Source organism: Gadus macrocephalus, chromosome 6 (genome assembly GCF_031168955.1).
Source record: "Gadus macrocephalus chromosome 6, ASM3116895v1".
NCBI lineage: Eukaryota > Metazoa > Chordata > Actinopteri > Gadiformes > Gadidae > Gadus > Gadus macrocephalus.
Window position 1 is genome coordinate 9,662,989 of NC_082387.1, and position 24,777 is coordinate 9,687,765.

The following is a 24,777-nucleotide window of genomic DNA, read 5'->3' on the forward strand; positions in this document are numbered from 1 at the left end:
TCTAGACGGGCCAGTTGCTAGGGGCAACAGGCAAAATACCTGAACAGCCACAGCCGAACAGAAGATGCTGTCTTAAAAGGAGAGCCACACCCCAACACCACATTAGATTCCATCAGGGGACTCTCTAAACGCATGCTACTGTGTGCATAACCTCTTACCCCTCTTGCCCATTGCATCCCTCATCCCATTGACTTTGAATGGGGCAGAGATGCAATGCATAGTGGATCCATCCGTTCCGTTGGATCCATCGGCTCCGTCAAGAAAGTTGAAAAGTTCTCAACTTTTCAGGCAGCGACAGATCCGTCATCCAATCAGATCGCGTATGCTGGGGCTTGGCTGACGCATGCCTCTGCAAAGACTACTCCCCCATCCGTCAGCCACGCCTTCCACCATCAGTTGACGGACGGTGCAGTGGGTAGACGGCGTAATTGGCTGATTTGGTTAGCCTATCACCTGCTGATTAGGCGTTGATGCGACACACCTGTTACTAATGAAAGCTATTGAACTCAATGGAAGGGGCGCAGTTTTTTTCAGGCGGGGTCAGGGGGGGGGGGGAAGAGATGTAACCACGACTACGACCCCGAAGGAGATTACCTTGGGTGTGGTTGCGGTCCAGGTCGGGGGGGGAGGTCCTCAGGCTGTCCAGGTGTTGCTGCAGGGCCTCCATCTCCTGGACCAGACCGGGTCGCTGGGAGCTAAACAGCTGGTTCTGCTCCACCACCTCGTTGATCCGCTCCAACAGCTGGGTGACTCTGCAACAGGCGGTCAGTTTGATATTAACTAACTCCCCTCCCTCGACGGCTGGGTGACTTTGCAACAGGCGGTCAGTTTGATATTAACTAACTTCCTTCCCTCGACGGCTGGGTGACTCTGCAACAGGCGGTCAGTTTGATAGTAACTAACTTCCCTCCCTCAACGGCTGGGTGACTCTGCAACAGGCGGTCAGTTTGATATTAACTAACTCCCCTCCCTCGACGGCTGGGTGACTCTGCAACAGGCGGTCAGTTTGATAGTAACTAACTTCCCTCCCTCAACGGCTGGGTGACTCTGCAACAGGCGGTCACTTACTTACTCAGCCCACTTGCTTTCTCACTTACTTAATTTGTCAGTTTGATATTAACTAACTCCCCTCCCTCGACAGCTGGGTGACTTTGCAACAGGCGGTCAGTTTGATATTAACTAACTTCCTTCCCTCGACGGCTGGGTGACTCTGCAACAGGCGGTCAGTTTGATAGTAACTAACTTCCCTCCCTCAACGGCTGGGTGACTCTGCAACAGGCGGTCAGTTTGATATTAACTAACTCCCCTCCCTCGACGGCTGGGTGACTCTGCAACAGGCGGTCAGTTTGATAGTAACTAACTTCCCTCCCTCAACGGCTGGGTGACTCTGCAACAGGCGGTCACTTACTTACTCAGCCCACTTGCTTTCTCACTTACTTAATTTGTCAGTTTGATATTAACTAACTCCCCTCCCTCGACAGCTGGGTGACTTTGCAACAGGCGGTCAGTTTGATATTAACTAACTTCCTTCCCTCGACGGCTGGGTGACTCTGCAACAGGCGGTCAGTTTGATATTAACTAACTCCCCTTCCTCGACGGCTGGGTGACTCTGCAACAGGCGGTCAGTTTGATATTAACTAACTCCCCTCCCTCGACGGCTGGGTGACTCTGCAACAGGCGGTCAGTTTGATAGTAACTAACTCCCCTCCCTCGACGGCTGGGTGACTCTGCAACAGGCGGTCAGTTTGATAGTAACTAACTTCCCTCCCTCAACGGCTGGGTGACTCTGCAACAGGCGGTCAGTTTGATATTAACTAACTCCCCTCCCTCGATGGCTGGGTGACTCTGCAACAGGCGGTCAGTTTGATAGTAACTAACTTCCCTCCCTCAACGGCTGGGTGACTCTGCAACAGGCGGTCACTTACTTACTCAGCCCACTTGCTTTCTCACTTACTTAATTTGTCTTTCACACACAGTCTCTCTCAGCGAACTACTCCCCGTGTAGTTGTTGTACTTCAGGGACACTAACTTACAAACTAACCCGTGGGGTTAAATCAAGCAGAGTTGTTGTACTACTGGGACACTTACTGTCCCTGTAACTAACTAACCAACCAACCAACCTGTGGTTTTAACTCAGTTATTGTTATGCAGGTAGTGGTACACTAACTAACTAACTACCTCATAACTCAAAAAAGTTAATTTAGCCTAACTTGATATATTAACTTGTATGTTCATGTAAACAGACCAGTATTCATTTGTTTGTACCTGACATGTTTCGACTACTTCCTGCAGTCTTCTTAAAGCGTCATATGTCTCTAGCATCAGCTGACACAACACGCGTCGCAGCAACAGATGACGCTTTTGAAGAAGACTGCAGGAAGTAGTCGAAACTTGTCAGGTACAAACAAATGAACACTAGTCTGTTTACATGAACATACAAGTTAACTAACTACCTAACCAACCTACGTGGTTAACTCACGTGGAGCTGTTGTGCCGGAGGAACACCAACAGCCTAACTAAGCCGTGTAGTAGTTGTAATGCAGGTACACTAACTCACTACCTAACTCAGCGTGTGGTTAACTCACGTGGAGTTGCTGTACTGGAGGAAGCCGAAGGCGTCCCTCTGTCCGTCGGGACACAGAGACTGCATGATGGGGATGATGCCCGCCGAGGTGAGGGGCGCCGCGCTGTAGAAGGCTGCCCATGGTCGCGGCACGGGGTTAAAGGTTGAAGGTCAAAGGTTAGGAAGAAGAGAGGGGATAGAAAAAAAAAGGCCCATCCAACCGACATGGAAGTTGAAGGTTGTCAGAGATGGTTTGAGAGGAGTTGGAAAGGACGGTGGCCATTTTGATGGTCAGTGACAGTAGAAGTTGTCAACAAGAAAGAGAAATAAGAAGTAAAATGGCTAGGTTCTAGGTGATGAAAGGAGAGATATGATGTAATATAGAAGCTCGCCAGAGAAAACAAGAATCATTAGTCATTGATGCTAGTAACTCCGTCACAAACACACACATACACACACACAACAGTGGATGGATGAAATGGATGACAAGGGGGAGTTGGAAGAGAAGAACCATTAAATAGAAAGAGTGCAATATCAAGAGAGAGAGAGCTATAGAGAGAGTGAAAGAGAGTGGAAGCCAGCGAGTGAGAGAGGAAGAGGGAGAGAGAGTGAGAGGGCGGGTGAATCAGCTAATAGTCAGAGCGGATGGCCAGATGTCAGTAATAACGACCTGCTTTCATCTTTCTGTTGCACAAAATGGCCTCATATTTTCGTCAGCTGTCGACAAATGGGAGGTAAACGGGCAGTACAGTTTGCCGGTTTGGGCTGCTTAACGACCACAATTCCCCTGGCAAACAGGCCTCTTTGAAAAGCCCATCAGCCACCCAGAGTGGTTTGGTTATGGGATGTGGACAGTGGATCTATCCATCCAGAGAATGGGGAGAGATCTAGTGTTCTCTCTTATCCTTCTGTAATTTCTCCCTAAATGGTTGAGATAAAGACACTGAACCCCAGCTGTTAGGGAGGAGGTGTGATAAAGGATGTGCCTGTACATATGTGCTTAATGTGAGCACGTGTTTTATAAAGAACGCATGAGGACGGTGAACAGCTTGTTCACCGTCTTCTAGGTAACTCAATCCACCGATCGGTACTCCATCAATTTATTTACGTATAAATGTACATACTACCATACATACAACCAACTGCAGCCTAACTTGTCCGTTTATTGCTCGGCTGTGTGGATACTTTCTGTCTGCTCGGACAATAAAAAACAGATTTTCCACAGGATACTTGGGATAAAACAAACTGCCATCCTGTACCTTAAATAGATTGTATGCTGAAACCGGATCTGGGATTGAAATGCTGACTCTAGCTGTCCCCGTCTATCATTTCCTGAGTTTAGCACATCCTCTTACGTTCCCTATAAGACAAGGGAACCGGCACTGAAGCGCTCACCATGTAGACAGCACATTCCAACCTGCGGCCCTAAGCTCCACGTCATTTCCCCTGTTCCGCAATCTTTACTTTGGTGACTTTAGTATCTCACTGCACTCCCCTGTCCATAAATACGAGAAGCCCCTAACAATATGTGTTTAATAAAGGGCGGGCCCTCGGTTCTTCCCTGGACCAACATTCATGATGCTCCGGATGCAAATTGATGCCTCTAGATGTTTACCTTATAAAAATAAAAGTCTGACAATTTTCCTCAGTCCAAGATTAATACTGCTTTCAAATGGATTCAGGTATACGGGAGACGGCAAACTGGATATCGTTTTATTGGACAATAGCAGGACGATAAAATTAGGTAAGGCTGGCATTAAATCCTGGCAGCAGTAGCGACAGACAGCATTGCTTTCCAAAGCTACAATATTTTGACTTTTTGCTGTCATCTGCGACAGTACATTCTTTGTAAACGATCACCATAGCAACTTATCGGCTTTTGTTTTTCGTTTAGCTCTCCTGCCATTCCGCCGGACATTTGTTTGTTTTTCCCCTGTGTAGCCCAGAAGGGGTTGTCTGTCTGCCATCTACCTTCGGCCTGAATTCATGTGAACGGTGCATCATAATCCTGGACCTTTAACTTAATACCTGTCTTGGCAGCCAACCAATATCTGCACTACTTTGCTCGAATGTAACCTCATCTCATTTTGCCCGAATACATTCTCCGTATTCTCTGAGTGTCGTCTGGTGCATTGGGCGTTGCTCTAGGCAGGCAGACAGGCTTATGGGTAATAAGGGTCTCTAAAGTAATGTGCTTGTCTTGGTTGAGTGTGCTTGTCTTGTTAAAGGTTGCGTCCCTGTCTAATTTCCTTATCACCCGCTTCCCAGAGCACCCTTCAAGCAGAACACCCATGTGACTATGACTGTCACGTGACCACTCTGTTTTGCCAATATGCTAAGGGGATCTAGTGTTTTTTCCATCAAGAAGCATAGGAGTGTATTGCGAAACATAATATGGGAATGATGAATGCATGGCGTTGTGATCGATCAGAAACCTTCAGAAAGGGCTTTAGTTTAAAAAAGATTAACACCAGAGATACATGCACACACAGGTTAGGAGCGCACATAATTATATATTTATTTTGTTATAATTTAAGAAGCTTAGTGTTTCGCCCATGCACAGATCTTACTGTGATTCGGTTTCAGGATGAATGTTATTTTAACACAAACATCTAAGCAAATCATAAGGATTGCCATTTTAATAATGAGAAACTGTCTATGTTGGGCTGTTCCATAGCTGCGTGCTGGGTTATACACTGTGGTTACTCATGAAAGATGAGGGAAAAGGGGAGGATTAACGTTTTTCTAAACCAACCGCTCCCAGATTGTCTCCAGTGCCTTCCACTCAACCAATGTGCTGTGTAGGATTACCGCGGGGCCCTTCTAGCTAAGAACGTGTACACTACATGGATCGAGTAGGCGTTAGCAGGTTTTGATTTCCCCGTGCCAAACAACCAGTGAAAGCAAATGACCAGTATGCGACCTTCAACACTTTGGGAGAGTGGAACACACACACACAAACACATCCACATCCACAGCCACACACACACACAAACACACATCTTGAAAATTAGATCAAGACATCCCCAGTGAGGTAAGCCAAAAATTTCATGTTGGTTAATTGTTAGTCAGAAGGGATGTCATAAGAAAAGGACAAAAAAACGAAAGTAATTTGGCAAACTTACACACTGTTGTATCCAAGAAACAGAGAAACATGCATCATGCACAGACCAAAGGAGGCCGAGAGTGGAGACAGAGAAGGACATCAGCAGGAAGAAAGACAAAGAGTTTGGGAGGGAACAAATTCAGAGAAGAAATGTTTCAAAATAAATTGGATGCAATTCAATGCAAAAATGAAAGAACATTAGGAGCAGGCAGCAACAATAATACAATGGTTCAATAGAGACATCAGCTCAGGACTACGCATGACAAATAAAGGCAACTAATGCCGCTTTTCCACTGCATGGTACCAGCTTGACACGACTCGACTCGACTCAGCTCGCATTTTTTGCGTTTCCACCGCGAAAACATGGTATCTGGTACCTGAAGTGGCTGCTTTTTTTAGTACCGCCTCGCTCTAGGTTCCAAGCGAGCTGAGCCGATGCTAAAAGGTGACGTCGGCAGACGGCCGGCCACTGATTGGCCAGAGAGTGTGACGAAGACACGAGAGCGACATGGCAACCATGCTGGTAACAGCCATAGCAGCGCCGCAGCCAACATATTCCACTTCTTCAACTTCTTCAACATGCCAGCTAATATTAGTAATGTTATCGATGTCCTCCATTGTTGTTATGTGGGTTCTGTCCATGTGTGGGTTGCGTAGGTGTTGTTTGCGTCTAGTACAAAAATACGTCACGGCCCTTTCGCGCAGCCGACCCCGCCCACGTCCAGGAGGTACTATTTGCGGTGGAAAACGACCCGTGCTGCTACCGTGTCGAGTCGAGTCGAGTCGAGTCGAGCTACATGTGCGGTGGAAAAGCGGCATAAGGACACACCTTAGCCCAGACCACAATGAAAAGCAAACAAAAAAAATAATAACCACAAATGAAAAAAGTGACGCCTGTGGATTCGCAAAGCCACAAATCTGTGTGTTTGATTTAATTACATTTGATTTCACAAAGTCAGAAAATCAATCGTTGATGAGAATATGCCGCGGGTTGACGCTGCAGCTTTTGGGATCGAGAATTTAGGCTTGCTTTAGTTTGGACGAAGCCGGTCTCTCGGAGAAGCATCAGTTGAACATTATCCAGGCCATTCCCCGGCGAATGGACAGCTCCACACTACGCTGACATCTCCGGTGGAGCTGAGGGGCTGTCCCGGTGGAGACACTGAGAGGAGGGTCTTTGCTGGGGAACATTTTAATTCTTTGGGTGTGGTTATTTATTTTCGGTCAGGACCACCTACCTTCCTTGACAGGGATGGCGGGTTTCTTCTGCCTCAGGCCCAGCAGGATGAAGAAGAGGACCAACGGGATGAAGATCTCAAATGCCAGCACCCACTGGAGTGGGAGAGGGAGGGAGGGAGGGAGGGAGGGAGGGAGGGAGGGAGGGAGGGAGGGAGGGAGGGAGGGAGGTAAGGGTGGATGAAAGAGGGTGTAAATGTGAAAGTAAACGAGAAAGGCAGGGTGAAGGGAGGGAGGGAGGGATGGAGGTTTGCCAGGTGAGAAAGATGGGAAAAACAAAATGCGACCATAGTTAGTCTGCGTTGTCCATTTGAGTCAACCTGCCCAAGTACTAAGCCTGTACTGGAGCTCAACTTGGAGGGGCCTGGGTTCCATGCCACGATCCCCCATTGTCACAGTCTGCCTGTAGGCCTTCTTGATCAAGATACACTTCTCCTGTATGTTGATGTAATGATAATGTACCTGAAATGTGTTAAGCTCTACATCGCTTTGGATAAACGACTACAACTTCGTGTGATCTTAATGGTGGACAATGAAGCTAGTACTGATTTGACTTGCAAATAAAGTACTTTATATACGGTACATGGTAAACAGTATGATGCATGGAAAAAAGCAACATGATATATAAGTGTATATACAAAGACAGTATACAGTATAGACAGTAAGGTATAGTAAACACAGTACAAGACCCCTGCCTGTTCAACAGAACATAGGAGTCCCAAGTATTGATCTGTTCAATGTATTGATCAGTTAAACCGGTCCATTGTGCTAAACATGCAGTATCTTCCTCACGCTTTGCTTGCCAAGAAAAGTGAATAAATAAATGCTAATCTTGTGTTCACAGGTTCAACCATCGGTCGCCATCCAAAGTGGATCGATATCAAGAGCTCTCATGAATTCAAGCATTAGGCGACCAACCACCAACGACCCCGCATCACGCTTCATTCGCTCACACTCGGATCCTTTTTGCGGTTCAAATTTGCAAGTAAAATAATCAAATGAGCTTAACACACAACACATGCGCGCGCACACAATCCATGAAACATACTCTCAGTAAGTACTCAATTAGCCAATCAATAAAATGGATGGTCAGCAAATTACTAAGAGAGAACAGAAGAGGATAGAAGAGAGGAGAGATAAGAGGAGAGTAACGGCAAAGAAAAGATAATAAACGAGAAGAGTGTGAAAAGTGTAAAACCTCATGGACTTTCGTTTTATTGACAGTTTAATTAGCACTTAAACAAAGCAAGTCACTAGTGGCTAAATATCATGGACCAATTTTTCTTTAAAAGAGAACATTTCAGCATGAAAAACTAATTATCCCTCACAATGGACTCATCAGCATCAGGCTCTTTAAGGAACTTTTATAAAACTTTATTCCAAAAGAATAAGTGAGAATAATAGAGTAGATACATCTAAACAGAGAAAAGAGGGACAGACCAATGGCGAAGAGAGACATGAGAGAGAAAGAGATACACATGGACAGGGAGACGAGAGTGAGGCATATAGAGATGGAAGAGACAGAAGGATAGTACACAAAGAGTGCTGTAAACTGAGTCTCTGCCCCCACACCATCCCCCCTTACCCAAGGGCATGAGGCCTGACAGACAAACGGACCCTTTCTCAAACTGACAATACACAAAGACCCCCCCCCCCACCCCGCCCACCTCCTCCTGTCTACGATGACAGAAGCACCATACAGAAACCATGACTTTATGTTGTACCAATTGACAACAACACTCGCACACAATCATACACACACATTTTAGCAGACAAATGGAGCATTTGAGACCATCCATCCCATGAATGGTGCTTGCATGAGACACACACACACACACACACACACACACACACACACACACACACACACACACACACACACACACACACACACACACACACACACACACACACACACACACACACACACACACACTATTTGACACATCACAATAATTTAAAAAGCAAGAAACTTCCTAAAGACACGACAATGTCAGAAAATGTCAGTTTATGATTATTCATCAATCATGACTCATTTCTGCGACATCCGAGACCAATGGCTGCTTGTTTACCGCGCTACGCTCACTCCTCCAAACACCACAACACCCCTCACCCACACCAAAACACATTCGTCAAATAGACCTACAGCATGTCACTCAGGACATGCATAAGGAATTAATGTGTACCAACAAGCATCATATGTCAAAATTGAATTCAACGCTTTTTATTTACTTGTAAACCTCCAATGATGATGCATAAAACACACTGAACAACAACAGTATTTGTGTTATTGTTTCATTGCCATACAGGACTGTGCTTATCTATTTGTTTACTTCAATGTATTCTCCTGTCTATTATCTTGAGCTGAACAATGGAAACGGACTGAATTTCCCCCAGGATAAACAAAGTAATCGGAATCTGAAATCATTGTAAATGTCTATCAACGTGTACTAATCACCAGTGTCAACCTGTTTCTCAGATGACTGGATATTATGATCATAGGAGGTGGTTTATTCCCAGCTCTCATGAACTTCCTGTGTTGAAGTGAATTTTAATCAAGGAATACGATTTCCACAGCCATCCACCGTGGTTATGAATCCTTGAGGACACTTCATTAGGCCTACGGGCATTGTGGTTCAACGAAATTCAATTTTGATTCGGTGTTCTACCTGGATATATAAAAGGTTGAATAAATAAGAAAACTAAAAAGAAAAATACAGGCGGGCGGAAACAGCGGGGGTGTGTTTTACAAAATGTTGTTGAATTTAGCCGTACAGAGAGAATTACCTGGCAAAGACTCAAGCCAACAGACGTTTTAAGGGAGCGTGGTTTAGTGGGCTAGCGGTGCTGGTATTACATAAACCCACCCCGTTCACCAGATGCTAGCCTGTGCTGTCAGCACTTGGTCATCATTAAAGCGGCACAGCCGACACATCGCTGGACTGTGTGCTCAAAGCTGCTGCTGGAGGTACGATGTGAGAGTTGTAAAGAGAGAGAGAGCAGAAAAGAGCGGAAGAAGGAATGATTTTGAAAATAATCAAACAACCAAACAAAGTACCCCCCCGAGCCTCCCTCTCTGCTCCCTCCCCAACGTTTCGCCGGCATTACATTTACACACCTGTGGTGGAGCTATGGTTTACTGATAATCATCACGCCACTGCATGGGATAATCATTAACTACGCTGGCACACCTATTCTTTTGCGAAGATGACAAACACACGGATGGGCATTGTTTAGCTTCAGCAGTGGATTACATTTTATTTGGACAGCTCGATAAGGCTGCTTGGCAACCACATGTGGGGCAGGGTGCTCTGGAGTGAAGTCGGACCAGGGACGTATCCACACACAATGCAGTTACTCTGTGAAGATGGGAGAGATACGGTGACTTGTTCGTCAGTCCTCAGGCGCCCACAGTATACCTGGAATACCAAGCTCTCTGCTAGAGGCTGTAGCATAAATACTAGTATTATAAATATATATATATATATATATATCATGTAGCATTGTTTTGATTTATATTAATATAATGATCATCATTACCATGAATAGCTTCTAAACTTGGAGAGAAAGAAAATGACAACGCAACATGAATTTCCTGTTGTTTTCTGAACTGGACGTTGGCAAAACAAATTGGATTATAATACAATGATGGCGTTTCGAAGCCTTTAAACCACATTCACACCGAGACACAAAAATCCCTGCTTCCTGGTAGTATAGGACGTTGCCATGGGGACAGATTGCTTGGGCCTTAGCAACAGGTGTGCTAACAGGTTGTTTCGGATAAGTCAAATATATAGATACAATATACAGATTTAAGATAGCCACAAAGATAAATCGTAAAATAAGAGAATAACACATGAAAAGTGCAAACTGCTGGTATTAAATGGATATGTTGATATCTTTTGAGAAATGAATACTTGAATTCCCTTTTATTGATAATATTGTTAGTTTTGCTTTTATCTTGCCAATGCCGTGTAAATGGAAATAATTGCGGTTAGAATTTTTTGCATTTTTTTTAATTTATTTTTCCGGTATTGTTGTGACATTTTTTTTAATTAAAAAGGCTCCTTTGGCATAAGCTAAATAAAAAGGACCTGTAGCTAGCGACCTGTGAAGCTGATATATTATTGATGATTGACTTGCTGCTCATTAGCAGTTTAATTATTAACAACATCTCCAGAGAAAGGATTCAGGAAAAGATCACCTGTGCATGGACTGAGAGGGAAAGAGTGCAAGAGAGTAAATCTAACAATTCAATGATAACATGTGTAAATGACACATTAATAACTAACCACATAACACATAGGCCAGATATGAATACTTACCTGTATTATGTTGTAAACATGCATTTGCTTACAAAGGGGTGTGTGTGTGTGTGTGTGTGTGTGTGTGTGTGTGTGTGTGTGTGTGTGTGTGTGTATAAAACCTTGCCGGAGGAGTCATTAAAGAGACACACACACACACACACACACACACACACACACACACACACACACACACACACACACACACACACACACACACACACACACACACACACACACACACACACACACACACACACACACACACACACACACACCCCTGGTACCTAATGCGGAGTCGACATCATGCCGCATAGCGCGTTATGGTTAGCTGGTGTGTGTGGCGTGTGTGTGCAGTACACTTTGAATCTGGGACATCAACTGCAGTTGTGCTAATGCTAACACCATGCTCAAACTACCTCCACACAATAGCTAAAAAACGATTCTAGTTATGCCAACATGCTAGAGCTATCACAATGCTAGTGCTAATAGCCTGCGAGTGCTTTTGTCGTGCTACTGTTACCACCATCCTAGTGCAATCACATCACTAAATTCCAAAATTTGGATGACTCAACAACACACATCTTATCTTTGCTACGAAATTATGCAAGCCAACCCATAATGCATCTAATGCGTGTCATGTTTGTTTTCAGAATCAACGGTTGAACGGCCGAACCACTTGCTTTTCAAAATTTCCAGCTGAATCGCTAAGACTGATATTTTCGTATTATGGCAGAGCCCTAATTTTACAGCCGACAGATTTCCGCTAATACCCGCATCAGCGAAAAGGAGCGGCTATGAATAGAACAACCTGGGCCTTGAAGTATCCAAGCCTGCATGCCTCAAGATTAGGCTTCTGCTGCAGTATGTAAATGTAGGCTAGATGTGTGCTACACAAACCTGGGTGTGGGGGTGGGGGTGGGGGGGGGGATGTCTATGTGGGTGCTAAAGGAGAACAGATGCTATTTTAAGGGTCAGACTGTAAATAACTTAATTAATGAGCGTGCTTTTTTTGGACTGTAAGCATTTCCTGTCAATGGAAGCCAGCATGAGGCAGTGGGAAACGGGCCATTGTGTATTTTTGGATACACACAAACACACAGAAACAAGGTGTTGTTGTTATTGTTGTTGACCCTGTGGTAGATTGGTGACATCATCGGCTGTCTACCTACGTTGACGTGGCAATTCGGGAATGGCGCACGTGTGCGTTAACAGACAGACAGACAGACAGACAGACAGACAGACAGACAGACAGACAGACAGACAGACAGACAGACAGACAGACAGACAGACAGACAGACAGACAGACAGACAGACAGACAGACAGACAGACAGACAGACAGACAGACGGACACACATTGTGAGTCAAAGAAAGTCTAAGCTTGGCAGCTAGTCTTCCATAACTGTTCGTAACCACTAATTGGGTTTCGACAGTGTGCATGAAAAACATGACTTTGTACATTTTCTATTTTTTATTTTATTTTTAACTCCCAATGACCACTCTAAAATGCAGTCTGTTCCACTTTGTCGCTTGTATCTAGGGCAACACCTTAATATATAAATGATGTGACAGGTTTAGGTGCTCACCGCCTATCTCCTTCACTCTCCATCGCTAAATAGTTTAGTTTCTTGACCTCCCCGAGTACAGTCACTTCCCTCTCTTTGTAATGAAAAGGTGAGAGTGGCAGAGAGAGGGAGAGGGAGAGAGGGGGTTACAGAGGAAGCTACGAAAAGAAAGTCTGAGATGGAGACAGGAGTTAGAGAGAGAAAGGGGGAGAATGGCCGAGATAGACTGAAAGAGGGATAAAAGGTATGCAAGAGGAGATAGAGAGAGAACAGTAAAACACCAACAAAGAAACAGGTGTTCGACTCCAAGCCGAAAGGTTGTGAGTTTGAAAGCCTATCAACAGTCTACCAGTAGGCATCTCCGAGCAACAGTCCCTAATCTCTACATGCCCCTTAAAGACATGGATCTTGTGAGAATTCACTGTAAGTCTACTAAATGACATGTAATCACTAATAAGGTAAATTGAATAAACATTCCTATTATTTGGAAGAAAGCCTTTTAATATTACTCATTCGAAAAGCAGTTGGAGAGGAATACAGGGGTATAACATAATCTTTGCCGACGGCCTGCTGTATAGTACCCACTCTACAGTATCTGAGGCGCAGCTCGGGGTACCTACTCCATTGTAACGGACCCACAGAGTCCAGATTGATGCTACCGCTTACGGCTTCTGGCCTCCGCGCCGCTTATATGCACGGAACACAAAACCCCCAGAATATTTCACCATCACTGTTGCACGCTCGACCGAAGTGGGAAAGCTTTGTTAGCGCTTGTTGCCAGGCAACCATTATTGTCGAGGACGACTGTCCTTGCACAGATGGATATTTATAACAGCGTCAACTTTTCTATTAACTACTCTGAAATGTGTGTGTGGCCACGCATTACCGGCATATCACACACACACACACACTTTCGATTGTTTTTATTGGGGCAGATGGACATGTCAAAGGAGCCACTGGTAGTGATGGATGAGGGAGAGCAGGGACCTCTCTCTCTCTCCCTCTATCTCACTCTCTCTCTCTCCCTCTATCTCTCTCTCTCTCTCAAAATTAAGGATCGCATATTGTTTGTCCTTCAACACACACACACACACACACACACACACACACACACACACACACACACACACACACACACACACACACACACACACACACACACACACACACACACACACACACACACACACACACACACACTAATAATGTGCTTTTTGTTATCAGGGTGGATTCATCAGAATGTTTTAAAGTAGAATATATGAAAAGAAGAAGATAAAAGGAGAAATAAGGAGGAAAGGAAGAAGACGAGACAGGGTGGAATAGGGCTGATTACTACCCATGAGAGAGGAGATGAGGATGTAGAGGATAATGAGGAGCTCATTATGATTAATGACCGTTTTGCGGTCAGCAGACAGTGCCTTCGGGTCCGCTCTAGCCAGACCCTAAGGCAGAGAGGACGGTCCTGCAGAACTTCATTGTCAATCATTATTTAATCAGAAGAACACACAGCAAACTGCTCCAACCTGCTGGGATAACTGAATTGGTCAACAAATCGTGCTACATCTCACATCAGGGTTATTAATTAACCTTTTATTTGCTTGTTGCTCATTTTAAATGATTTACCTCATGCCAAATGTTGCAAGTCAGCATGTAGGCATCACGTTATACCATAGCTCTTAACCCGGCTAGTAGAAATCTAGATTTAATAACTGTCCTTCCCATCCCCCCTCTGGACGTTTCAGAAAGCCTTTCTCTCTCGTGAGGGCGTCTGAAAATGGTATTGGTTCAACTTTTCGTTGGTGAAATTGTTTGTCTGATATGGATCGCTAAATATTGTAAATCCTGAAATGTTGTTATTTTTGCTTGAAATAAAATGTACTTGTTTAGGGCCGTGAACTCACGCACAAGTGTTCAGGAGAGCGTATAATACTCAACAGTTTACACACAGTAAGGTAATGTAAGTGTAGGTGCATAAGTCATAATTACTACTAAAAAAGGCTTTTAAGCCAGTTTAAAGTTATGGTGTAGTTCATTGTTCATGCAAGGCTAACCTGAAATATTATGATTTGTAACTTTCAAACCAGTTCTTGATATAACTGATGATCATGAATACATTGTTTAAAATGTTGTGGCCGAATCCCAAATGATGCATTCAAGTTATTTTGGAAAAGGATTACTTCAAATGTAAATACAGGTGTTTAAAAAGGAAAAAATTTTGTCTTCCTCAAAATCTAGCATGGATGATGAATAGGTTACTTCTCAAGTCATATGCAGGACGGATTGAAAGGCATAGACCAGCTGCTTAGAATATTGATTATTGATTGAATGTATCTTTTGCTTGGTTTAACGTATGGATATAAAGTTAGTGTTAAGGTTCTACTACCGGTTCGTCGATCTCTCCCATTGATGAACTTGACCGGACAGAACAGAACGTTGTTTATGCGAATCAACTGTTGGCAAATAAACTGTAGTTGTGGAGGAAAAGAATCCTGATAATTACTTACATTTTGCTTTTACCTAAAGCATTCACACACCGAGGGCGGAGTCAACCATTCAAGGTGACATCTATCTCATCAGGGGCGGTTAGGGTTAGGTGTAGCAGGGACACCTCAACACTCTAGCTAGGGGGAGCCGGGGTTCGAACTAGTAATCTTGTTTAGACTCCTGTTCAGAATTATTAGCACCTTAGCACCTTAAATTATTAATAACTCATCATAAACCATCCTTTCTGATATTGACATTTATTTCCCCAAAAACAGTATTTCAAACATATCGAATTATAGAAATGTTCAGGATTAATTTAGGCTGCAACGGATGCTATACATTTTGTTGGGTATGAACATATAGATTAGTTCAGAGTCTGCTTCATGTTGTAGCAGTGATTAGCTTCTTTGCTAACAGGGTCAGCCTAAACCTGCACAACATTGTGAATTAGCCGTCTGTTATCTCAAGGTTAGTAAAGCGCAGCACTGTCCTCGACACCACTGAACGTCTAATGGCTCGGGTTTCCACCACATCCGTATACAAAATGCCCTGCCGGGTCTGCTGTCGAACACGCTGTCTTAGTACTTAGAGCTCGCTACTGGCCAGGCTACTCTATTAGATATCGCAGGTGACATTTATAATTCATTCAGCCGTCAGTTAAACTTCTGCTCAAGATGCATGTCTTTGTCTCTCTCCTGGTGTGTGCTGGGTCACCCTTCTCGGACTATACTCGCTGTCCCCGTCACCTCTCCTTTGTCCGACTGAGCGCTCAGAATACATAAAAGGGGCGGTGACGTGATTGTGGAGAGAACAAACAATGCATACCTCGCCAAACCTTTTTTTACCCCACTTCCTGCTCCACCAAGCTTCTGTTACTTCCCGAAATCTCCACAGATTATGGCAATGCGAACATTCTGTGTGTGCTTAGTCAGGCAGGATTTATTTTAATCTTATTTCCCCTACTCCATGGAGACCCCAGTGATCTTAACTAATGGAAAGTTCAGTGACCATACGAAAACGCATTGACTATAAAACAAGTTTTTCTGCAACAGACTTCTGCAGTCCCGGCCAGCCGAAGTAAGAGGGACTTCTTTTGAAGTACGCTGACCGCTACTCCTCTCAGCTAGCCATTCCTTTGCAACCCTCTACCTTGCAAATTTCCATGATGCATTTATTGCATTTCATTTAACCCTGCTACTTACTCATTTCTATTCTACCGAGTCCCTTCACCCCTTTCAATTCCTGGCTCCCTCTCTACTTCTGTCAAATCTTCCTGAAAATCTTTTATTCATCACATTTCTCTCCCTGATAAAACATATAGGATATATGCCTCTTGGCCCTCCAGTTAATTCTGCCTTTTCCTCATTTGGCCTCCCTGCCCACCCTTGTCCCATCGCCCTCCCCACCCTGTCAGTTCTCCCTCACCCACTCTTTCTCTTCAACTCTCTCCTCTTCTAGCCCTCGTCGTCATAGATACCAGGCAGTGTTTTTTTTTTTTTTACCAGTGTAAGCCAATGGCAAGGCCTGGCTGAAGGTAACAGCTAACTGGGTTAGACGAGCAGCTGTTCTGCTGCCACTCTGCTCTGTAGCCTTTGCGGGGCTAGTGTGTTGTGACAATGGGACTGCTCACTTTCTTCAGGTGCTAGCAGCCAAACACGGCAGGATATGTAGGCTAACACTGCCTTGTGCGGGTTGGGATGGGAACCTATAAAAAGAGAAGTGATGGGACTGTTTAGTTACCAATCAATAAATCTATCCAATGTTATTTATACTGCACTATTGGTGCAAAAAAGCACCAAGAAAAACAAACAAAGGAAACCCCACAAGAATACAATATCTAAAAATAAATGTTACAACTAAAGCATGAGGGCATAAATAGCATCTCCCGACCCATATAAACAGTGACATATCCGCCAGCACTGTGTAGATTGAATACCTTTATTGATTTTTTTTTTCATTTTTGTCTTTTCGGCCTACATCCTTACTATTTCATGCATCTAGGTTACTTGTTTGCACTCATGCACTCAACAGCTGCTTGCTGTTCTGTTCAGGTGAAAGCAGTGAACCGTTTGCCATTGATGGGGAATAAGACACCTGGGACACAATATGACCAGCCAAATAATTCCTGTGACCAGCCAAATGTGCCTGTTAAAATAGAGCAGGCATCAGGTGAGGGCGGTAGAGAGTGGGGAGTGGACAGAGGACGGAGCCAAACGAGGCTACTGAGTGACATCATGATGTTGATTAGATAATCTTCAACAGATACTCAACAGTTTGATATTTATGCCAGGAACAGCGTTGGAGTTGAACCACACATGCAAAACAGAATCCTTTCTCCTTTCACTCCCTCCCTCCCTCCCTCCCTCCCTCCCTCCCTCCCTCTTTCCATAACTGTCTCCTCCTTCCAGGAAGTATGAAACAAAGGCGTACCTGTTAAATTAATGATCAGCCCACAGAGATTCAAATGACTCTCTGACTAAACAACAAGCCTGCATAGAACCCAACAAAACCAAATAAAGCGCTTTGAATAAGAGTAATGCTATTTGCAAAGTGGGAATTTACCATTTATATTTACTGCTCTTATCCAAAGCGACGCACTGTGATTTCAGAAGCCGATATGGCTTATACATCTCGCTCAGGGATGCATATAATAATAATAATAACAATAAATTAATCAGATAAGCAAGATCAGATATTCACTCAAAAGTCTTCATCTGATCATCTTCATCGGAGGTGGGGGCTGGTAGGTGCTGAGGCTGGCACAGACCATGACTGACTCAGCAGTTTACCCCCCCCCCCCCCAACAGAGATGGACCTGAATACAGACTGTTGCTATTTCTACCAGCCATCCTAGCACTTATAGTGGACCTTAAAGAAAGAAGAACACAGGTTAAAACTACCCTTGGTAGTCGCACACGCACACGCGCACACACACACACACACACACACACACACACACACACACACACACACACACACACACACACACACACACACACACACACACACACACACACACACACACACACACACACACACACACACACACACACACACACATTGAATCTTAAAATACATATAACAGTTATTAATTAGCATTAAATCTAGATTTCTACTAGCCGGGTTATGGTATAACGTGATGCACACAAGCTAAGCCAATATAACAGACTGTTTGTTCTTGGGTTTATGTTTATGAAGAGCGCGTGTGTGTGTGTGTGTGTGTGTGTGTGTGTGTGTGTGTGTGTGTGTGTGTGTGTGTGTGTGTGTGTGTGTGTGTGTGTGTGTGTGTGTGTGTGTGTGTGTGTGTGTGTGTGTGTGTGTGTTGGACGTCATTGGGCCTCTACCTCGTTGGGTTTCCAACTCCCTGAGTCTCTACCTCCCTGCGTCTCTACCTCCCTGCGTCTCTACCTCCCTGCGTCTCTACCTCCCTGCGTCTCTACCTCCCTGCGTCTCTACCTCCCTGCGTCTCTACCTCCCTGTATCTCTATGTTGGGTGAGAAACCACATGCACCACATGCAACTGTTCATTAAGCTGGTTGTGACCCAAGCTTCTGGCATGAAAAGTACAAGAGAACTGTTTTGACTTGAGTGCATAGGCCTATAATAGCAAAGGGAAAACATTGAGATACTACACTGCATTCCAAATAAGATTTGCTTAACTGAAAGAACATTCTCAACAGAGTTCAGTACTTCCGTACCGTTTTCTCGGTTTTGCTTTTGAGATTAGCAAATGACAACTTCTCCCACCACAAATATGCAAATGTATTTCCCATACCATCCAATTGCTGATACCATAATTATCAACAATGAGCATAGATAATGTGGTGTTAAAACTGAGTTGTGATGTATTGACAGAAGTACTCACTGGGATGCTATGGAATTGGATAAAATATGACATTTATGCATATTATGGTAAGCTACAATAAGTATTGTTCTGGTTTCTCTGCATTGGGGACTAGATCATACACTCACAGCCGCCCTGCTGTCAATGAAGGTATGTTAGTAAGACAAAACATGACACTAAGAAAATATATGAATCATACACCTGTTGGCCCTTCAGGTCATTTTGAAGATATTGTAAATCATAAGCCACTCCGATCTCCGTTTACCAAGGACTGAGAGAAGACCTATAACTTTTGGACTTCCAGAAATCCTTTCAAGTCGTGATCGTGTTCTTTATATTGACAGCTCCAACAATGGATATCATATCACCATGAACCAGCTCCGACACTTGTGGGCACAGCCCACAACGAATTTGTGCGACCACCACAGCTTGCCAATTTATGAGCTCATCTTGGTTCAAGATAGATAGATGAAGATGACCTTAACAAGGGATGGTTAGGCTGCAGAAGTTGCTCGTGATGATCACACACACAACAGCAACCTGTTTGACGAGGTGCGCGCACAAAGCCGCGTCCCCGCGCCAACATCTTATAAAATCCCCATTTGTGGACGTTATTTGAGCTCTGTCATCTCAATCAAACAGCACAGCATGTGCTTTGTTAAGTATGTGCATCTGGTGAAATAACGCACTGCAACCTGTAGGCAATGCAGCAGTCCCAAATGTTACACGGACCTTTAAAAAAAACAAAAAAAACACGCCCGTCCGCCAGCTGGTGTGTTGTCCCGACCATGGGAGCAGTCATCCCCAAACAACACACACACACACACACACACACACACACACACACACACACACACACACACACACACACACACACACACACACACACACACACACACACACACACACACACACACACACACACACACACACACACACACACACACACACACACACACACACACACCTATCCCCCTATCCTAACCCTCATTTCACACGGGACATGCATGGGGTTCTTCACCTACCGGACCTCTCCGTTTCAAGGAGATGTTCTTCCAGAGGAGGAGATGGAGCTGGTGGAGGAACCCCATGTTCGTGACTCGGTGTCTCAGCGTCCTATTTATGGATACGATACCGACGGCCTGCGCCCGAGTTGAAATAAAACGTAAGAAATCCTCTCCGGTGGCATCTCGGCGTCACGTCAGGTTATAAAATCGCAGCTCCCGCCCACTCGTGTCGACCGTCTCGTAGGTCTCAGTTTTTTTTATTGTTGTGGTTCTGCCGGATTCTGGACTCGGGGGATGGGATGACGAGTGTTTTTTGCGACTGACTCGCGGTAGCGTCGCCGGTTTAATGCCAAGCCCTGCCGCCAGCTGTCCGCACGGTGTGTGTGCTCTGTCATCCTGCTCGGAGATGAACCGAGGCGTAATCCTCAGGAGCTGTTCAGGTCCACGCAGAACGCGGTGGGACTCGAGCACACGGAGGAGAATGTCGGGCTTGAAATGTGGGAGGAGACCCACTTATTGGTTCTGCAAGCTGGCCTTTGGTTTAATAAAGTATAATACAGTGTTAGATAGTTTTTTTGGGATGATAAATGTACCTTAAAATTAAATCCCTAAATGCTTTTAAATGCATTTTTTAGGCACAAAAATATATAAATAAATAAAGATAACCCATAATTAATCCCCAATATTTCTGTCTTCCTGTGTGGATGTATTTTCATTTTTTGTAAATGGTTGACAACAGAAATTGTATTTGACCGTGGAGAAGATAAATGGGATAGATGACACATGGCCATTTATCTGATAATCTATTAAATACAATCATGTAGCCTACTTTGATAAACCGCAGTCCAGGCCTATGACTCTATGACGACCTACAACGGCCAATTTACTGCAAAACCGATGAACTCACTAGCCTATGTATTCCAAAGTGAACTGCATAAGCACATGCAACATGAAGTGTAGTGAGAGTAAACTACTGCTTCCATCTAGTGGACTTTGGGTATACTGTTCTGCCTGCTGAAATTTGAACGGTCACAATTAAAAACAAACTTAACAAACTCAAACTACACACTTACAGTTTGGACTGCAAATATGTTTCTATAATTGTTGTTAGTAACATAATTATGATTTGTACTAATAATAACATAATATTGAATGTTCAAAAATATAAAGGCTATATACAATTCTATGCAATATATTGTTTACACTTGTTTGTTCTGTTTTTGTTTTTGTAATCTAAAAAAAGAAACCGGAAATTGCTGGTTAGATGAGCACATTTCACTAATAGAAACGCAAGCATTTCTTGGAAACCTCTTGATGCGCAGCAGCTATCCAAGCATTACAAGGAGCTCTGCGTCAACAAATCAAGCAAAAGCAAGAGATTTACAGCAAACCGTTGACGTGGGTGGTTGTTTTTGGTAGGCATATCTTGGGCAGGGCCGGGTCTCCTTCCTCTGCCATCTCAACAGGAAGGAAGACCATCTTGTGGTTTAAAAAAAAAAATTGGTTTATAAAACGTTCACACTGAAAACAGTCAGAAGCCTCCTCCCTCAACCAACATGTTACTCTGCCACACCTACAGGTAGAAGTGTGACAGTCTGTGTGAGTTTGTGTGTGTGCGTGTGTGTGTGTGTGTGTGTGTGTGTGTGTGTGTGTGTGTGTGTGTGTGTGTGTGTGTGTGTGTGTGTGTGTGTGTGTGTGTGTGTGTGTGTGTGTGTGTGTGTAAGAAACCAGCAGGTCATATGGGCGAAAAGGGTGGGGCAGCGTGGGGCAAATTTGATGTCTCAAAGTGTGTGGAGAGAGAGAGAGAGAGAGAGAGAGAGAGAGAGAGAGAGAGAGAGAGAGAGAGAGAGAGAGAGAGAGAGAGAGAGAGAGAGAGAGAGAGAGAGAGAGAGAGAGAGAGAGAGAGAGAGAGAGAGAGAGAGAGAGAGAGAGAGATGGGAACCTCCTCCAAACAGGCTCTCAGAACCAAACGCAGTGGATCTAGCCACACCAACACCTGTGGACAGAGGTAAGATTGGAGGTTTTTATTACCCGAACTTGTAACAAGGGATGAAGAGGAACCTCTAATATTTTCTGAGAAAATTGATGGATCTTCTAGTTTGCATGGCATATAGTTTCTGTGAGTCTTATTCTTGTCAAGCATACATTTTTACATCTGCCTGATTGCAACTAATAATAATGATATTAATAATGATAACAATTTCAAGACATTTTAAAATATTGGCTGATACCTGTACATTTATAGTTTGTACATTCTAAATCTAAAGGCATTATTATAGCTATAAAACAAGACAGGGATGACCAATTTATATTGCATGACTGTGTTAAGAAGTAACATCTGTATTGAATAGAAAATGGTTCCATTATATTTATATTCATTGTGTAGCTTGCTTAATTATATTTTGGATTATATTAATCCCCCATCTCAGTCTCTTTTCATCTTTTGCTCATGCATCATTGCCTGCAAATGCAGTTTGCAAGCTAGAACTAATCGAAGAAGAAAAGCATTTCCAATTCAACTTAACCTCAACTTGAACTGTTATTTTAGCTTATTGTAAATAAGTGCTGATTCATCTTTAGCTGCACAGCAATTGCAATATCCTTTGTTTCTGTAACCCTTCAACTATGAGCGCAACATAAAGAAAAAACGACATATTTTCACATCCTCTTTTGCTGCAGTGGTGGGAGACGTCTTATATCCTCTCTAACCCAGCCTGAATTTCCCTGCAGGCTTTAAACTCCTCACCTCTCCCCTGTAGCTCTGGCCCAGCAGCCCTCCAACACCTTCCAAATGCACACCTCCGTCTCCAAGCTGCTGACCCTCTTCTGCCTGCTCAGCATCTCCACCTACCTGCTCCACCTGGGCCTCCTCTTCCACAGCTCCCCCTGCCTGCAGCCCGCGCCCCCCGCGCCCCCATTGCCGCCCCCACCCCCACCCCCACCCCCACCCCCGAGACCCCTGAACCTCAGCATTCTGCTCTGGACCTGGCCCTTCGGACGCTCCTACTCCCTGGAGGGCGACCCCTGCCGCCAGATGTACAACATCACCGGCTGCTTCCTCAGCGACGACCGCTCCGCCTTCACCGCCGCCGACGTGGTGGTCTTCCACCATCACGAGCTCCGCTGGGCGCCCCCCTCCTCCCCCCACTCCCTGCCCCTACACCTCCCCCGCCCGCCCTCCCAGCGGTGGGCCTGGATGTCGCTGGAGCCTCCGGTCAACAGCGGAGACCTCAGGCCGTTCAACGGCCTCTTCAACCTCACCGTGAGCTACCGGCGCGACGCCGACGTCCCCATCCCCTACGGCCGGACCGTGCCCCGGTCGGCGGGGGGTCGCCCGGGCGACGACGACGACGACGCCGCCTCGGCCGCCCCCGTCCGGAACCGCTCCTGCCTGGCCAGCTGGGTGGTCAGCCGGTACAAGCCCACCCAGGCCAGGGCGGAGGTCTTCCGGCGTCTGAGCCGGCGCGTCCCCGTGGAGGTGTACGGCCTGTGGGCGCAGAAGCCCCTGGCGGCGGACCGGCTGCTGCCCACCATCGCCCGCTGCTACTTCTACCTGGCGCTGGAGAACTCCAACGCCACCGACTACATCAGCGAGAAGCTGTGGCGGAACGGACTGGGGGCCGGGGCCGTGCCCGTGGTGCTGGGCCCCAGCAGGGCCACCTACGAGGCTCTGGCGCCGCGCGGCTCATTCATCCACGTGGAGGACTTTGGCAGCGTGGAGGCGCTGGCCGACCACCTGCGGCGCGTGGCGTCCGACGGCGAGGCGTACGGGAAGTACTTCGGCTGGCGGCGGACGCAGGAGGTGAAGACGTGCGGCGACTGGCGCGAGCGGCTGTGTCAGATCTGCGTGCGCTACCCGGGACTGCCCCGGCACAAGGTGTACCACGACCTGGACGCCTGGCTGGGTGGGCCGTTAGGGAGGCACGTGCCGCGCTCGACTGGTTCCTGAGAACACGGTGGTTGGAGCCCGACTCATTCAACCCACATGCCAGTTATGAGTCGAAGATGCGAGCAGTGGAAGCGCCGGGGCTTTGTGTTGCAGCGGGAACGTAATAAGATTAGCACCCTTTCAGGTCGCGCTTGAGGTTTTTCTATTAATAACGACGCGCTGGCTCTCGGCGTTTAAGTGAGTTACGCGATGAAAGGAGATGAAGAGATGAAGAGTTGCGAAACACAACAAAAAACTGACTGCTCGGCATCAGTCCCTGAACGCATTCGAATTGTGGTCACAATGCGTTCACACTTGATTGCTTGATAAAGCTTTCTTCTCTCCCTTTCCAAAAGGCAAAACAGAACATTTTTTTTAGGATTATTTTAACGGCTTCTTGTTTTTATATTTCTATTACGAGCAGGAAATTATGCACATATTTTGTTACTGGGCAATCTTTGCAGCGAAACAATAAAGTTACTTGAATGACTGTTTTCAGAGTTTGTATGAATCATTATTCTTTTTCCATTCAGGCCTAAGACAAAAACTTTTTTTGGGAAGGGTTGGTTTTCTAATGACTTTCTATATTCTCACCATATGAGGAAAATCCAGTACATACCCGAGATAAAGGTAGCAGGCGAATTATTCTTGCAAGTTACAAATAGGCCTACATAGGCCATTATCGTGGGATTCCCTAACTGTCATTAATTACTAAACCAATCACAATTGTAATTGTAAT

At 45.2% G+C, this 24,777-nt stretch overlaps 2 protein-coding genes across 4 annotated transcripts in view; one reads left to right on the plus strand and one right to left on the minus strand.

Annotated features, from left to right (window-relative positions):
* The window catches only part of abca2 (ATP-binding cassette, sub-family A (ABC1), member 2), a 61,226-nt gene extending 40,627 nt beyond the window's left edge, over positions 1–20,599 (minus strand). For 2 of the 3 annotated variants that reach the window (XM_060053924.1, XM_060053923.1), the window contains exons 1-4: positions 20,129–20,595; positions 6,908–7,001; positions 2,586–2,697; positions 595–752 (exon numbers count right to left, since the gene is read on the minus strand). In XM_060053924.1, coding sequence (XP_059909907.1) covers positions 595–752; positions 2,586–2,697; positions 6,908–7,001; positions 20,129–20,194 — 430 coding nt within the window. In that variant the 5' untranslated portion in view covers positions 20,195–20,595. Of the gene's footprint in view, positions 1–594; positions 753–2,585; positions 2,698–6,907; positions 7,002–20,128 lie in introns of all 3 variants that reach the window. The other variant, XM_060053925.1, reaches the window with a different exon arrangement.
* A 1,040-nt stretch (positions 20,600–21,639) lies between these two features.
* fut7 (fucosyltransferase 7) lies at positions 21,640–24,532 on the plus strand. The gene is made up of 2 exons (XM_060053959.1): positions 21,640–22,118; positions 22,841–24,532. Exon 2 carries the CDS (start codon positions 22,902–22,904, stop codon positions 24,057–24,059), a length of 1,158 nt encoding a protein of 385 aa, XP_059909942.1. The 5' UTR covers positions 21,640–22,118; positions 22,841–22,901; the 3' UTR covers positions 24,060–24,532.
* Positions 24,533–24,777: the final 245 nt, after the last annotated feature.